The 14,440-nt window shown below is 37.8% G+C and overlaps 3 protein-coding genes across 4 annotated transcripts; 2 read left to right on the top strand and 1 right to left on the bottom strand.

Moving 5' to 3' along the window:
- Nucleotides 1-7,597: 7,597 nt before the first annotated feature.
- LOC116106172 lies at nucleotides 7,598-8,949 on the top strand. The gene is made up of 2 exons (XM_031392513.1): nucleotides 7,598-8,162; nucleotides 8,400-8,949. Exons 1-2 carry the CDS (start codon nucleotides 7,712-7,714, stop codon nucleotides 8,909-8,911), a joined length of 963 nt encoding a protein of 320 aa, XP_031248373.1. The 5' UTR covers nucleotides 7,598-7,711; the 3' UTR covers nucleotides 8,912-8,949.
- A 168-nt stretch (nucleotides 8,950-9,117) lies between these two features.
- On the bottom strand, nucleotides 9,118-12,623 carry LOC116106927 (2-hydroxy-6-oxononadienedioate/2-hydroxy-6-oxononatrienedioate hydrolase-like). Of its 2 annotated transcripts, none has more exons than XM_031393235.1 (6): nucleotides 12,393-12,623; nucleotides 11,675-12,164; nucleotides 10,956-11,295; nucleotides 10,279-10,377; nucleotides 9,982-10,114; nucleotides 9,118-9,745 (listed from the first exon to the last, which is right to left on the bottom strand). In XM_031393235.1, the coding sequence occupies exons 1-6, from the start codon at nucleotides 12,586-12,588 to the stop codon at nucleotides 9,534-9,536; spliced, it is 1,470 nt and encodes a 489-aa protein (XP_031249095.1). In that variant the 5' UTR covers nucleotides 12,589-12,623; the 3' UTR covers nucleotides 9,118-9,533. The 2 variants fall into 2 exon arrangements, with proteins under 2 accessions (XP_031249095.1, XP_031249100.1); XM_031393240.1 differs by having other exon boundaries at nucleotides 9,119-9,745; nucleotides 9,994-10,114; nucleotides 12,393-12,622.
- Nucleotides 12,624-12,746: 123 nt separating this feature from the next.
- On the top strand, nucleotides 12,747-13,981 carry LOC116106941 (quinone oxidoreductase-like protein 2 homolog). Its single transcript, XM_031393251.1, has 4 exons — nucleotides 12,747-13,139; nucleotides 13,236-13,344; nucleotides 13,480-13,571; nucleotides 13,690-13,981. The coding sequence occupies exons 1-4, from the start codon at nucleotides 12,805-12,807 to the stop codon at nucleotides 13,961-13,963; spliced, it is 810 nt and encodes a 269-aa protein (XP_031249111.1). The 5' UTR covers nucleotides 12,747-12,804; the 3' UTR covers nucleotides 13,964-13,981.
- Nucleotides 13,982-14,440: the final 459 nt, after the last annotated feature.

Raw genomic sequence — 14,440 nt, 5'->3', positions numbered from 1 at the left:
ATTCATGCACAAACCTAAGGAATCACATCTGAAGGCAGCTCTCAAGATAGTTAAGTATGTCAAGACATCACCAGGATTAGGCCTATTTTTTCCAGTAGAAAACAGTATGACTCTGTCAGCCTATTGTGACTCAGATTGGGCATCTTGTCTTATGACCAGAAAATCTGTGATAGGCTACTGTGTTTTCCTTGGTAAGTCTCTAATATCCTGGAAATCCAAGAGGCAAGCAACCATTTCCAAATCCTCATCTAAGGCAGAATACAGAGCAATGTCTGCTACTGTGTGTGAGCTTCTTTGGCTGGTATAACTCCTCACAGAGCTTGATGTTTCAAAGTCTCAACTATTGCCTATTCCCCTACATTGTGATAATCAGGCTGCAAACCATATAGCTTCTAATCCCATGTTTCATGAGAGGATAACACACATTGATCTTGATTGCCATATGGTCAGAGATCAGCTCAAACTTGGTCTCATACAAACTGCCTATATTCCTACTGCAGAGCAACCAGCTGACTTATTGACTAAAACACTCGGAGGTCACATTCATTCCAAGCTATTGCACAAGTTGGGGGTTCTTGATCTCTACCAACCTCCAACTTGAGAGGGGGTGTTAAATAGTTGTTATAACTGTAGAGAATCAGTTACTGTATCAGTTTAGTTTACAGTTCAGTTAGTTAAGTTGTTTACTTGAGTTAGTTACAACCTAAGTTAGTTAACTAGTTAGTTGAGTTAACTTATCTAAATGTAATATAAATGCACTTGTACAGTAACGAGAAGACTAAATCAGTTGAATCAATAAAGCAATATTTTTTCCCAAATTTCCCTCTGTTCACCGAGACTGAAACTCTTCAACACTATGAATTTATCATTTGAATAAAAAAAACAAAAAAAACAAAACACCCCTAATCTTTTAACACTAACGGTTCAAACCTTCCCTCACAAAGACTACAACCGAAAAAGTTAAAATAAAATTTGGTAATTAAAGGAAAAAAAATTATCGTTTTTTGAGTGGTTGGCTAAAAAATAACATTAGATTCGTTTCTCCAAGTTTAATGGAAGACGTTATTGAATGGTTTAAGGGATTTAATATTAGTCAAATCATTTTTGAGAATATGTAAATAATTATATATAAAAATGAACAACTAAAACCACCCTTTATCAAAATTTAAATAAATATATTGAGCTATCATTCAAAATTCTTCCTTAATTATTTAATTAACAATTTGGAGACACAAGTAATCCTTCCATTATAATTTTCCTAATTTTGAAAAGAAAATAATAAATATAATATCAACACAAACAAAAATGATAACCCCCAAAGTTATTAAGCTCAGCCGGTTTATGCTTTGTTTAATCAATACATTATTTTTAATTCTTGTACGTGTAGCGATTATATAATGTTTTCCCCTCTTTTCTTTTGAATTCTGGTCATACATTAAGAAACAAAACAAATAATAATATGCAACAATTTAGAACATACTATATTGCTAGCATCTTTTGGTGAAAAGATAAATTGTAACTTCGGATATCCAAAAGCCAGAAAGTACATGTTTGAGTTTGGTTAAGTACGGTTTCTAAATATAAAATATTTCTAAATATTTTATGTTGATGTCGTGACAATAAACTAACGAAAAAGAAAATAATAAAGATGACGAAACCTCCTTTTTCACTTAATTAAAATTACATTAATTTCTTCATCATCTCAACCACCACTCCTTAAACACCATTGTTGATTTTCATATTCAAGTGTACTCAATATAATGAGCTCTGAGAAAGAAAAGGTTTTATTCAAACATTGTATTATACACACAATGGCATGCTATTCATAAAGAAGCCCATCTAAGAAAAAGAAAAAAAAAAAAAAANTCATCTTATCTATGATTTAAATGAAAAATACTTGGCTGCTAACCATGATTTATATGAACTTTGGTCAGGTTATTCTTTGAAGCATGTGGATTTGGTGATGACATTTTGGGCTCTACTACCATGATGTATACAAAGAATGTAGCAACTCATGATGGAGGCGACCACATGGTTAGACGTGCAGGTAGAAAGCTACTGTTAGTTCCTCCATTGAGAGAGCCCTGGCCATATTTGAAGCCAATCAGTTCCAAAAGTTGATTCATACTGTACTTTCAGCCAAAGGATTAAAATACAAAGATAACATCTGTTGTATACACCTTATTAGAAATAGATCAGCATTGCTTCTCATTTTGAAAGTCTGGAACTTTTGCTCAAAGTAAAAGAACTGCCAAAAGGGAAGAAATGTGTACATGAATATTAGAGGCACAATTTTGAGTGTGTTTAGTTATAAGTGTCAATTTGGGTTTTATTCTGAATACCCTCCTTGTGAGAGTTGCTCCCTTTATATAGAAGCTGTCGGACTAATTACAAGGCTGAAAATCAGCCATTACACAGGACTATGCAAGGTAAGAATAAACGCCTATCAATTCTATGCATATATACAATATACTCTTCTATATATAGCTAGACTAAAAAATGATAGAATATATGTTGCCTTTATAGACTAGGCCAGCACATATCCAATTGTTAATTCTGCTAACATCCCCCTTCAAATTGATGCTGGGCGATCGAGAAGCATCAATTTGTCAATCAAGAACTGATGGCGAGGACGAGAGAGAGCCTTGGTGAAGACATCAGCAGCTTGGTGTTCAGTGGAAATGTGTGGAAGAGTAATCTCCTGGCAAGTAAAGGCTTCACGAATGGAATGACAATCCACTTCAATATGTTTGGTGCGCTCATGAAAAACAGGATTGGCAACAATCTGAATAGCATTGGTATTATCAGCATGAAAAGGAGTAGGAGTAAGCTGTGGAACACTAAGTTCGCCTAACAACCCTCGAAGCCATACAATTTCAGAACAGGCAGACGACATAGCCCGATATTCAGACTTGGTAGATGACTTCGAGACACGAGCTTGCTTCTTACTCTTCCAAGAAATGAGGGCATCGCCAAGAAACATACACCAACCCGTAACAGAATGACGAGTATTCGCACAACCATCCTAGTCGGCATCACTAAAACCCTTCAATTGTAAAGAATTCCCTAAGGGAAAAAACAAGCCGCGACCAGATGTCCCTTCGAGATATCGAAGAAGACGACGGACAGCGGCCAAATGTGTCTGGCATGGAGCCTGCATAAACTAACTGGCTTGCTGAAAAGTAAACGAGATATCAAGTCGAGAAATGGTCAAATAATTCAAACTACTCACCAACTGCCGATGCATTGAAGGATCAGATAAGGGATCACCATCTGCCTAACACAGCTTCAAATTGACCTCCATAGGTGTAAGAACCGAATTTCCGTCTTGAAGGCCTGCTAAAGAAAGAAGGTCTTGGGTGTACTTATGCTGATGTAAGAGCATGCCATTCGAACAATGTTGAACCTCAAGTCCAAGAAAATGTTGTAGTGGACCAAGATCTTCCATATGAAACGAAGATTTGAGGCGCTGTTGGAGCTGGCCAATTAATTGGAGATCAGATCCAGTAATCACAATATCATCGACATACACAAGAAGTATAACGATCCCAATAGCAGTTTGGCAAAAGAAGAGAGAGGAGTCATACTGACTCTAAGTAAAAGTGAAATCCAGTAGAGTAGTACAAAACTTCTCAAACCATGCCCGTGGTGCCTGCTTCAAACCATACAGAGACCGCTTTAAGCGGTAAACCTCAACAGAAGAGGAAGGAAACAAGCCAGGAGGAGGAGACATAAATATTTCTTCCTTTAGATCACCATGTAGAAATGCATTCTTCACATCCATCTGGCGAAGCGACCATCCTTTCGAAACAGTAATGGCCATAACAATGCGGACAGTAGTCATTTTGGCCACAGGAGCGAATGTTTCCTCATAATCAAGCCCATACTCCTGCCGATTCCCGAGTGCCACCAAACGAGCTTTATGTCGTTCGATAAAGCCATCAGCACATAGCTTGATGGTGTAGACCCATTTGCACCCAATAGGCTTAACTCTAGGAGGACAAGGGACGATGTCCCATGTCTGATTGTCCTGAAGAGCCTGAAGTTCATCTTACATAGCTTGGTGCCAACACTCTTGAGTAGAAGCCTGAGAATAAGACTTAGGCACAAAAGTAGTATCAAGAGTAGCCTGAAGAGCGGAAGAAGAAAAACCATACCAATTTGGAGGCCAGGAAACCCTAGTAGACCGGCGGGGCTCATGCAAGACAAGATCAGGTGGCGGTTCAGAGGAAGGAAGAGGCAGTGGGCGACATCGCTGATACACAATACCTGGCTTAAAACGAAAAGGAGTACTAGACACATCATCAAAAGCAGGAAGTGAAATAGAGGAAGAAACAAGATTAGTACGAGACGGAAAGAAATATTGATTTTCAAAAAAAATCACATTGCGAGAAATACGAAGTTTGTTAGCATCGGCATCATAACACACAAATCCTTTATGAGAGTTACTATAGCCAAGAAAAGCACACTGAACAGATTGGGCAGCAAGCTTGTGACGTTCAATGGGAGGTAAGTGAACAAAACAAACGCAACCAAAAACATGCAAAGTGTTGTAATTAGGAGGAACACCAAACAAACGAGAATATGGAGAACCAAGATGCAAGATAGGAGAAGGCATACGATTAATCAAATATACAGTTGTAGATAATGCTTCTACCCAAAATCTAGTAGGGACAAACGATTCAAGCATCAATGTACGAACAACATCTAAAAGATGTCTATTCTTACGCTCGGCGACGCCATTTTGTTGAGGGGTGTAAGGACACGAACGCTGAGAAAGAATACCTTTCTGTTGGAGAAAAGATTGAAAAGCATGAGACATGTATTCTCCCCCAGAATCTGAACGTAAGATCTTAATACAGGTAGAAAATTGGGTTTCTACATAGGCAACAAAAGTTTTGAAGGTTAAAAACACATCAGCTTTAGAACGAAGAAAATAGACCCACGTGAAACGACTGTAATCATCAATAAATGTCACAAAATACATGTATTGAGCATGAGAAAGAACATGACTCATACCCCAAACATCAGAATGAATAATTTCAAAACATGTAGAAGCACGACTACCTTGCAAAGGAAAAGGTGAAGATTTGCTTTTTCCTAGTTTACAAGGAGCATAATCAAAAGACAAGGAAGAAAACTTATTTGTATTACTCAAATAACCATGCTTCATAAGATGTGTCAAAATGACAGAGTTGGGATGACCCAATTTCTTATGCCAAAAATGACTATTATTATTAGCAATAGCAGAACAACCAGCAGAAATTGAACGAGGAACAAAAAACGACTGAAGAGGAAATAGACATCCCACTTTAGGCGCCTTCGCTATCTCCTGTCCCGATGCTTGATCCTGCACATGACAACCAGAACAATCAAAATGAATAGAACAATTATCTTCTATTAATTGTCCAATGGAAATGAGATTGGCAGATAAATCAGGAGATACGAAAACATTAGTAGAGAAAGACCCCAAATTTCCAACCGCAGTAATAGGAAGAGTATTGCCATCTGCAATCTGAATATGCTGCTCACCATCATACTTACGAACATCTTGTAAAGCTGTTGAACTGCCAGTCATGTGATTGGAAGCCGCAGAGTCAATTAACCAAGGAGAAGTAAGGAGATGTGTCTTACCTTGAAGACCAAGAGCAGAAAGGGCAGAAATAATCATTTGTTGAACCTGCTCAAGAGTAATGTTGGAAGAAGAACTTGGTATAGCGGGTAGAGTGGAAGATATAGGCACAAAAGCAAACTGAACAGCAGTGTGAAAAGCAGGAGCGTATCGATTTTGAGGGCGTACATGACAATCCTTAATGATATGACCCTCCTTCTTGCAATAATTACAGAATTTCTTGCTGCAATATTTGGCAATGTGCCCAATTTCCTTGCAACTATAACATTGTGGTGGAGATCTGGATCGTCCTCTACCTTGAGCAGCGTATGCTATATTAACCATCTCAGAACCACCAGCGTCTTGATCAAGGCCAAGCTATGAGGCGAGACGTTGTTCTTCACGCAAGAGTTCACCCAAGCAAACCTCCAAAGAGGGGAAAGGTGTGCGATTGATTAACCCAGCTCATGCACTTTCAAACTCGGGTCTGAGCTTCATCAAGAATTGATCCAGTTGGCTCTCAGAGTGAACCGTTTGTAGTGCTGCCAAAGCTGCTTTGGGAACCTGAGAATGCACCAACCCAGAATAATCACTCCATAAATTAATAAAACCGAAATAAAATTGCTCAATAGAGAGGTTCCCCTAGCGATAGTTTCCAATGTCCAACTCTAATTGAAACTTTCAAGCAGAATTATCTTGATAATAAATTGCCGAAGGTAATCCCACATTACCTTAACAGTAGTGAACCCACGAAGATTGTTGACCATATGAGGTTCAACAGAGCTGAGTAGCCAGGAAGCAATTCTGGCATCCCTACTTTCCCATAAACTAAGTCCCTTGGGATCAGTTGGGGCCTTAGAAGACTCATCCAAATGACCCCATAACTCCTTCCCTTTTACAAACAACCTGAATTGAAATTCCCAACTGACATAGTTCTTACCATTAAAGCGAACAATAGAATTTTGTCCAAACATAATAACCACAAAAAAAAAAAAAAAAAAATGATAAAAAAAAAAATTGATAGAGTAGAGAAATCACAACAGTTACTAGAACAAAAATTGCAACAGCCCAACAACACCAAAAAAAAAAATTTGCCAATAGTCACACACCCAAACCAGAATTGCGAAAAAATTATAATCAGAAAGTATAAACCTGATTCACCAGAAATACCCCTCTAGAATCTGTCAACAACCACCAAGAATTCGTCACAACCAGAAATTCTCCAACCAACAGCCACCAAGCAACAGAAAACCAAGAGCCGATAGCTACCAAGCAACACTCAAAAAATAAATTACCAAAAAGAAAACAAGAACTACGAATTCAGATAAGCCGAGAGAAAACCACGAAAATAATTTGTGGCTATGATACCATGTCAATTTAGGTTTTATTCTGAATACCCTCCCTGGGAGAGTTGCTCCCTTTATATAGAAGCTATCGGACTAATTACAAGGCTGAAAATCAGCCATTACACAGGACTATGCAAGGTAAGAATAAACGCATATCAATTCTATGCATATATATAATATACTCTTCTATATATAGCTAGACTAAAAAAGGATCGAATATATGCTGCCTTTATAGACTAGCCAGCACATATCCAACTGTCAATTCTGCTAACAGTAAGTTCATTTATCAATATTTTGCTCCAGAAATTCAGTCCCTTATCTATACATTGAATTCCTGAACAATTTCGTCTTCACTGTTCACATTTGTAAATAAAGCATTGATGACACTGTCTTGGACAACTTTGACTTATTGGCTCTGAGCACCGCCCAGGTATAGAATCATTTTGTAATTCTTTTCTTTTACTGGCCAGATGACTATTTTAATTTTTAAGGATTTTAGGCTTTAGCCACATTGTTGTGCCACGTCGACACGGATTCTTTCTTATCTGTAATGCACTTTGTAGGAGAAAAGTTGACAAAATATTGCCCCACATAATGCCTAAGAACAAGAATTTTTTCACGATCCAAGTAAAGTAGCCTTGGAAAGAATGCAAATTGGTTTGAATTTCCTCCTTTCTCTGTCAACTTTATAGATAGGAGAAACCTACAGGGGACAAATTCTCTCACCATCTCTCATTTTCTTCACTTTCTTGATATGGGGAAAATCTGGATTGAAGTCTGCCTGATTTCTGCCCGGGGACTTGGTCGTTCTTCTTCCCTTTGGAAGCTTCAATGGTTTGCTGTTGGGTGGATTGATCCTAACAACAAATATTGCACCAAGATTGATGCTTCTGGGAATGCAAACCCGGTATGGAGAACCAAGTTTGCTGCCTTAGTTGATGACTCAAAGTTCCAAGATATGGCTTTGCATGTTGAAGTCTACAGCAGAGAGCCCATTTTTCTCAGGGAAAGGCTTCAAGGAACTGCTACTATTGTCTTGAAAGAATTTATGGCCAAGTATAGCAAGAATACTGAGGGTTCCAGACCAGGAACTGAAGAAGTCGGGAGCTATCAGTTGCGCAAAAGAAATTCCAACAAACCTCAAGGATTTGTTGATATTTCAATTCGTATCTCAGAAGAACGGGAAGAGACAAGTTTATACCAAGGTATTTATGCTATAATTCTCTTAGAGCTAATGCACTTACAATATTGTGCCTCTGATCATTGAGATCAACTCTTTGGCAAACCTTTCGGTTCGTGTGTAGATTTTTTTGTTTTTCTTTTTAGCATAAACAATTATTAATGAAGTTATTTTGAACAATTTGTTAAGTGCCACATTTTAGTCCCTGGGATGGGATTTTTAACATATGAATATTGAATTTAACTTTTTTATCTTTTTTAAGGTAACGAAGGTGGAATCATGCTCATGGATCAAAGCAACAACGTCAAGTTGTCAACTGAAGGAGGTTCAGGACAAGCCTACGCAACACAGCTGCCTCTGAACGTGCCTCTTTATCGACCAGAAAACCAATCACAGACAAATTTTCCATATGCCCATTCAGTGCCATACTCTACAAATTATTCAAACGTGTCAGTTGGTGGACAAAGCTACCCTCCACCTGCAGGACCCAGCTATCGTCCACCACGAACTCCTCCACCACCACCACCACCTTCCAATGTAGGTTACATACCCACTTTTCTACCTAGAACAGATCATTTGTCGTCAACTTATGTGGATACACCATCATCCGGACCCCCAGGACGAGGCGTGAGACCTGGCTTTGGAATGGGAGTAGGTGCTGGAGCATTGGCAGCTGGTGCTGTTCTCTTTGGTGATGACTTCATGTCAGGATTTGATGTACCTTCAGGGTTACAGGATCCTAGTCTTACCATATCAACTGATCCTCCCTTCTGATACAGTGATTATCCTGTAATTTCTGTAATTCTATGAGATGGAATGAGATTTTATTATATTCCATGATGATCCAACCGCTTGGCGAAATATTTCATTTAATAGTTACCATAGATCGTGTCGTGCAAGTCCTGGAAAGTTGATTTGCTTGCTCAAGGCAACATTTGGCAGTAATAGCAGAATTTCTGGAGCAGTTAAATATTATGCCATTGTGAAGCTATAAAGATCTCAAATTATATTAGCAAAAAGAATAATGAAGTATATCAAATATTTATCATAATGAAGACCTGAAGCATATCTAATGTTACAGCTCTTGTATATCTAAGAAATATCACATGTATCACCAGTTTCCCTGGACTGGACTGGACTAAAAATGTTTCATAACCATCATAACATCAACTGGGAATATAATCTCCATTAGATACTGCAACTTGGAAGAGCTCTTTTTAACAGTTACGAAGTGTTTGTTCAGTCTCCCACCAATGAACTTAAAAAAAATAGCCGTCATTTAACATTTCCTAGTAGCTTTCCTTCCTCCCCTCCCCCAAAAGCAAAATGCTTCTGATTGATATTTACCAGTCTTCTTTTAACAAACTTTAAACACTATCTACACCACACGCAAATTTTAAATTACTGCTTGCTCGCTCTCCTCTGAACTGCCAAAAGCTCTTCGCAGAAACCTCTCAACAACTGAAACAAACTCCTCGACTTTTTCTTCATGAGGCAAGTGGCCACAATTCTTAATTAGTTCAAGGCTAGATCCTGGTATGGCTTGTGAAAGTCTCTCAGCATTCCAAGAGGGGACAATTCGGTCAGTATCACCCGTGACAATCAGAACTGGGTTTCATTCAGAAAATGACAAGCATCACAACTACATTCCACTTATTCAAACTAATGAGTATCTGTATCTACGGCAGAATGAAAGAATATTGAAAGAGATCAAAAACTGTCATCGGATGCAAGATTTAGAAAATGCACAATCATCCATGACATGGTAGTAAATCATTAGAAAAGTCTAGCCTTAAAACAGCCTAGATCAGATGCTTTGACTAAAGTGGGAATAGGTAAGATACCGGTATCATTACCAGGACATGAGATTTCATGAAGTCTTTTTGCTAGTGGCTGCTTTGGTTCTGATTCACTATTTGTTAGCATTTCTGCTGTGAATTCCACAAGAGCCCTATCCCAACCCTTAGCCCTTAATGGCTGCAAACGACCAAAACTCCTGGTCAGTGCTGCAAATAACATAATAACATGATTCATTGTTTTGTTCTTTTGTTTCTTATGAAAGGATAAAAGAAATTATTGTTTTATTCTGCCTCGTAAACTTTGGAAAAAACAAGAAAGATAAAGTTAACAGGATACATTACCTTTGTATAACCATCAAGGATGTGTTCTGTAACTTTTTTGGAATCATACCATGCAGTCCTTACAGCAGCTATACCGAATTTATCAATTATCATTCTTACCTGAGAATCACAAAGGTAAGTTTTGACGAGCATGTAAAATATATTATAAAAATTAAACTAAGTGCCAAAATGCATTAACAGAATAATAGAACAAAATTATGGTTGTTTTTCTTTCATTGAGGGAAACCTCCTTGGACCTCAACCTTCCCATCTAATAGTAATTGGAGATCCTGGTTTAGTACTAAAATGACTTGTCCAGCAACGTATGTAACATATGTGGTAACCAAACAAAGCTGGATCAATCAGTCAGATTTATTCTCCAATTCTTCATTAAACACATTTCAACATAATTCTGATGCATGTGAATCCTGCAAATAATTGAAAATAATTGGTGTGCAAATCAAATGTCATTGGACAAGGGTCCCACAAATTCATCTGAGAAGTATTTTATCCACCTTCTGCTTATAAGGTTCTACCGTGTTAAAGATGTTTAGATTGTACTGAGGGAAAAAACAAAAATAAAGATAGTATTCAACCTTCAAAATTTTGATTTGGCAGGCTTAAAAAGTCAATTGAACAGGTACAGAGAAACTCAAAACATATTGTCCCATGAGAATGTCTAGAAATAAATTCTATACCAGCATTACGCCAAAAGCAGAGCGCAGAACAGTGGACAATAATTTCTTATACAGAGAATTGACCATATCTGCCATTCCCTTTGCCACCCGCAATATAGCTTGTGCAATGTGCTTGGTAAACATTGACAAAATCCCATAAAGCTTGACAAATGGCTTTACTAGATTAAATGAACCTGATCTATCTCTTTCAATCTGGTCATTTCTTTCCCAGGGATTTCCTTCAACAACCTTCTGTACAATGCGTGGGGCCAATATAGCAGGGGCAATGAGGATGAGAGCAGCAACTCGTTCAGGAGCTTCAAAATATGAATTAACTGCCACAAGAGAACCAGCTGAATGCCTGGCATGTCAATGTTATAAAAGGTTCAGACAGATACCATCTTTTAGCAAAGAAAAAAGAGAAAAGAAATCAAATTCCACCAAGATTGATTATTAACAGAAGAAAGGCACAATTAGGATCTACTTAACTGAGCTAACATTTGAAAGAAACTGGAAGAACTATAGAAATGACCTCTCCCTAGCACCCATGAGTATTTTTTTTTGTAGTGAACATATAGTTCTGCTCGATATGATAAATGAGATTTTTTTTTCCATGTAAGAAATGTAGCATGCGTGCTAGCATCTATGCCGGAATTGGCATCAGACTGGCTGTAGATCTTTTACAATGGAAAGACCAATTAACAGTAAAAAGAAGATAAGAAACATTCAAACATACATACCCTACTATAATTGCCTTCTCAGCCGCCAAGAAATCAATGAAATACAAGGTAGCAAGCACAGAAAATGCCATGGAGAAGGGATTTAAAGACTTTTTATCCTCAGTATCAGGAGTAGAACGCTGAAAAGAAAATACCCTTGAAGTCAACCCAAAGGCTGGTCTGTCAAAGGCAAGTACTTTAGAGCCAGTGACACCAGCCAAAGGCTTCATAACTCGGTTCCATGAGAAAACTGAGGCTCCAAATCCATGTAATAAAACCATTGAAAATCCAATTTTCTTTGTTTGTTGAGGGAGTTGTGAAAGAATCTGGCTCCCTAAAGAGTGATCCGCTTGTGATTCTGCATCATATACCTTGTGGTGTATATGCACTCCTTTGAACTCACAAAAACAACTGTCTGGGTCAGCTAAAAGTGCCGGATCCAACAATTCATCCTGATCAATGCCGGCTATTCTCTTCCTTTTCTGCTTCACTTTCGCATCCAACAATTGCTCTGAAGAGTCAAAAGGAACCGAGTTTTTCAGAATCTAAAATACTACACTCTCACTTGGTTCCCCCACAAAATAAGAGTCAGGAAATATACATATTTAGGAGGTATGGCTATAATCTACGCTTCACTACCAGGAAGCGAATAAACATATGCAAATTATATAATAAACACACAGGGGAACAATTCATTTAGGATAATGGTAAATAATGGAGAAAGAGAAAGAAACTAAACCAGAATAACTAGCACCACCGGCGGCTGAAGAAGAAGCTGCAGCAGCAAGGAGCGTGGTGTTGGTGTTGGTGTTAGATATCAACAACTGTTTGTGATTGAAATCCAAACCACCATATCTCTTAGACTCCACATTATAAAAGTGATACAAGTAATCATTCCTAAACTTGAAACTAACTGTATACACAACTCCACTCATTCTGTCATTCTTTCATTTTATTCAACGCAAAGAGGCTCACTTATAAGTGGATAAATAGAACAAAATATCCAGTCAATACCAGTCCACGCTGAATAAAAACGATGTCGTTTACTTGCTGACATTATGTCTCTCCCTTGATATATAGATAAATACATATTTAAAGTCAAAAAAATTTCAACTTATTGGTTTGGTACTTTGGTTTCAACGAACGCGGAAATGGAGGCTCTAGTGTGTAGGAAATTGGGTGATCCAACATTGGGTAATAATTCACCAATCGAGGTCAGTAAAAGTGAGCCAATTCCAGAATTGAAATCTCCAACAGATGTTAGAGTCAAAGTGCAAGCAACCAGCTTGAATTACGCAAATTACCTCCAAATATTGGGTAAATATCAAGATAAACCTCCCTTGCCTTTCATCCCTGGATCTGATTATTCTGGGATTGTAGATGCCGTGGGTTCCAATGTTTCCAATTTCAAAGTGGGAGATCCTGTCTGTTCCTTTGCAGCTCTTGGTTCTTTTGCCCAGTACATAGTTGCTGATCAGTCTCAATTGTTAGTATTGCATCGCTTTTTTTTTTTTTTTTTTTTTTTCACTTCAAAATGACCTGGATTTTATCTATTTGATAGATATTAAATGTTTCATTGAAGGTTTCTAGTGCCCGAGGGCTGTGACTTGTTGGCTGCTGGCGCTCTTCCTGTTGCATTTGGAACTTCACATGTCGCCCTTGTTCACAGGGCTCAGTTGACCTCTACCCAGGTATCCTATTGCCATTTTTTGCTTTGCTTTTTAATTGTATATGAGAATTCTTGCAAGAGTTAATTCCGAATTTTAAGAAAGTGTTGGAGAGAGAGTGCATACTTACGCTTATGTTGGACTTGGATGGATATGTAGGTCTTGCTAGTTCTTGGTGCTGCTGGAGGTGTTGGCCTTTCTGCTGTACAAATTGGCAAGGTTCGTGGGGCCACTGTTATTGCCGTTGCTAGGTACTCTTTCTTATTCGGCATCTTGTTAAATATTTAGTTGCAATCATTCTTTGGGAAGAGCGATAGTATCATCCTAAATTAATACTTATAAAACTTTGTATTGCATTTTGGATGTCAGGGGCGCTGAAAAGATAAAATTTTTGAAGTCATTGGGTGTTGATTATGTTGTAGACTTGAGCAATGAGAATGTCATTGAAAGTGTCAAAAAGTTCCTCAAGTCGAGGAATCTGAAAGGGGTTGATGTTTTTTATGATCCTGTTGGAGGTAAGCTTACTAAAGATTGCATGAAGCTTTTGAATTGGGGCGCTCAAATCTTGATAATTGGCTTTGCAAGTGGGGACATCCCTGTCATCCCTGCTAATATTGCTCTAGTCAAGGTACTTGATTCCTAATTATTTCTTTCAAGTTTCAAAATCCATGCAATGCTCTTTTTCTATTGGATTCTTTGTAATATGTGGTTTACTCTCCATTTCTTAATTGTTGCTCTTATTATTTACCACAAATTACCTGAATGTAGTCTGACNAGAGAGAGAGAGAGGAGGTTGCTTAAGTGGCGCCACGCCACCTCTCGATTTCTATCTACTCAGTTCGTTGCATTACCACCAGACATTCGAAAGACTTCGAAACTAACACGTGTCTTTATTCACTTGGTTTTTTTTTTTTAAATGAAATTTACCAAATTTAAATAAAGATTTACAATTTCTTCGATTAACACAATTTGTTCCGATATATTCTTGTTTGTTTAATCAATCATCTTGACTGGATGATTGAATGAAGGATTTTTTTGGTGTATTATTAAAAAGTTCTAAATTTGAGTCATTTTTCGAGTATTAATAGGGGTATTTATTGAAACTTTTACCTGGCCAGTA

The sequence above is a fragment of the Pistacia vera genome, unplaced genomic scaffold (genome assembly GCF_008641045.1).
Source record: "Pistacia vera cultivar Batoury unplaced genomic scaffold, PisVer_v2 Contig117, whole genome shotgun sequence".
NCBI classification, from domain to species: Eukaryota; Viridiplantae; Streptophyta; class Magnoliopsida; order Sapindales; family Anacardiaceae; genus Pistacia; species Pistacia vera.
Note: the sequence above shows the minus strand (reverse complement) of the source record. Positions and strands in the feature narration are given on the sequence as shown.

Excerpts from the sequence above, each read along its gene's own strand:
- LOC116106927 (XM_031393235.1), bottom strand. The coding sequence starts at position 12,588 with ATGAGTGGAGTTGTGTATACAGTTAGTTTCAAGTTTAGGAATGATTAC. Across the intron at positions 10,115-10,278 it reads TCCTTGATGGTTATACAAAG|CCATTAAGGGCTAAGGGTTG; the intron begins GTAATGTATCCT and ends GGTCGTTTGCAG. Across the intron at positions 9,746-9,981 it reads ATGTCCTGGTAATGATACCG|TTCTGATTGTCACGGGTGAT; the intron begins GTATCTTACCTA and ends AATGAAACCCAG.
- LOC116106172 (XM_031392513.1), top strand. The coding sequence starts at position 7,712 with ATGGGGAAAATCTGGATTGAAGTCTGCCTGATTTCTGCCCGGGGACTT. Across the intron at positions 8,163-8,399 it reads AGAGACAAGTTTATACCAAG|GTAACGAAGGTGGAATCATG; the intron begins GTATTTATGCTA and ends ATCTTTTTTAAG.
- LOC116106941 (XM_031393251.1), top strand. The coding sequence starts at position 12,805 with ATGGAGGCTCTAGTGTGTAGGAAATTGGGTGATCCAACATTGGGTAAT. Across the intron at positions 13,140-13,235 it reads GTTGCTGATCAGTCTCAATT|GTTTCTAGTGCCCGAGGGCT; the intron begins GTTAGTATTGCA and ends GTTTCATTGAAG. Across the intron at positions 13,345-13,479 it reads CTCAGTTGACCTCTACCCAG|GTCTTGCTAGTTCTTGGTGC; the intron begins GTATCCTATTGC and ends ATGGATATGTAG.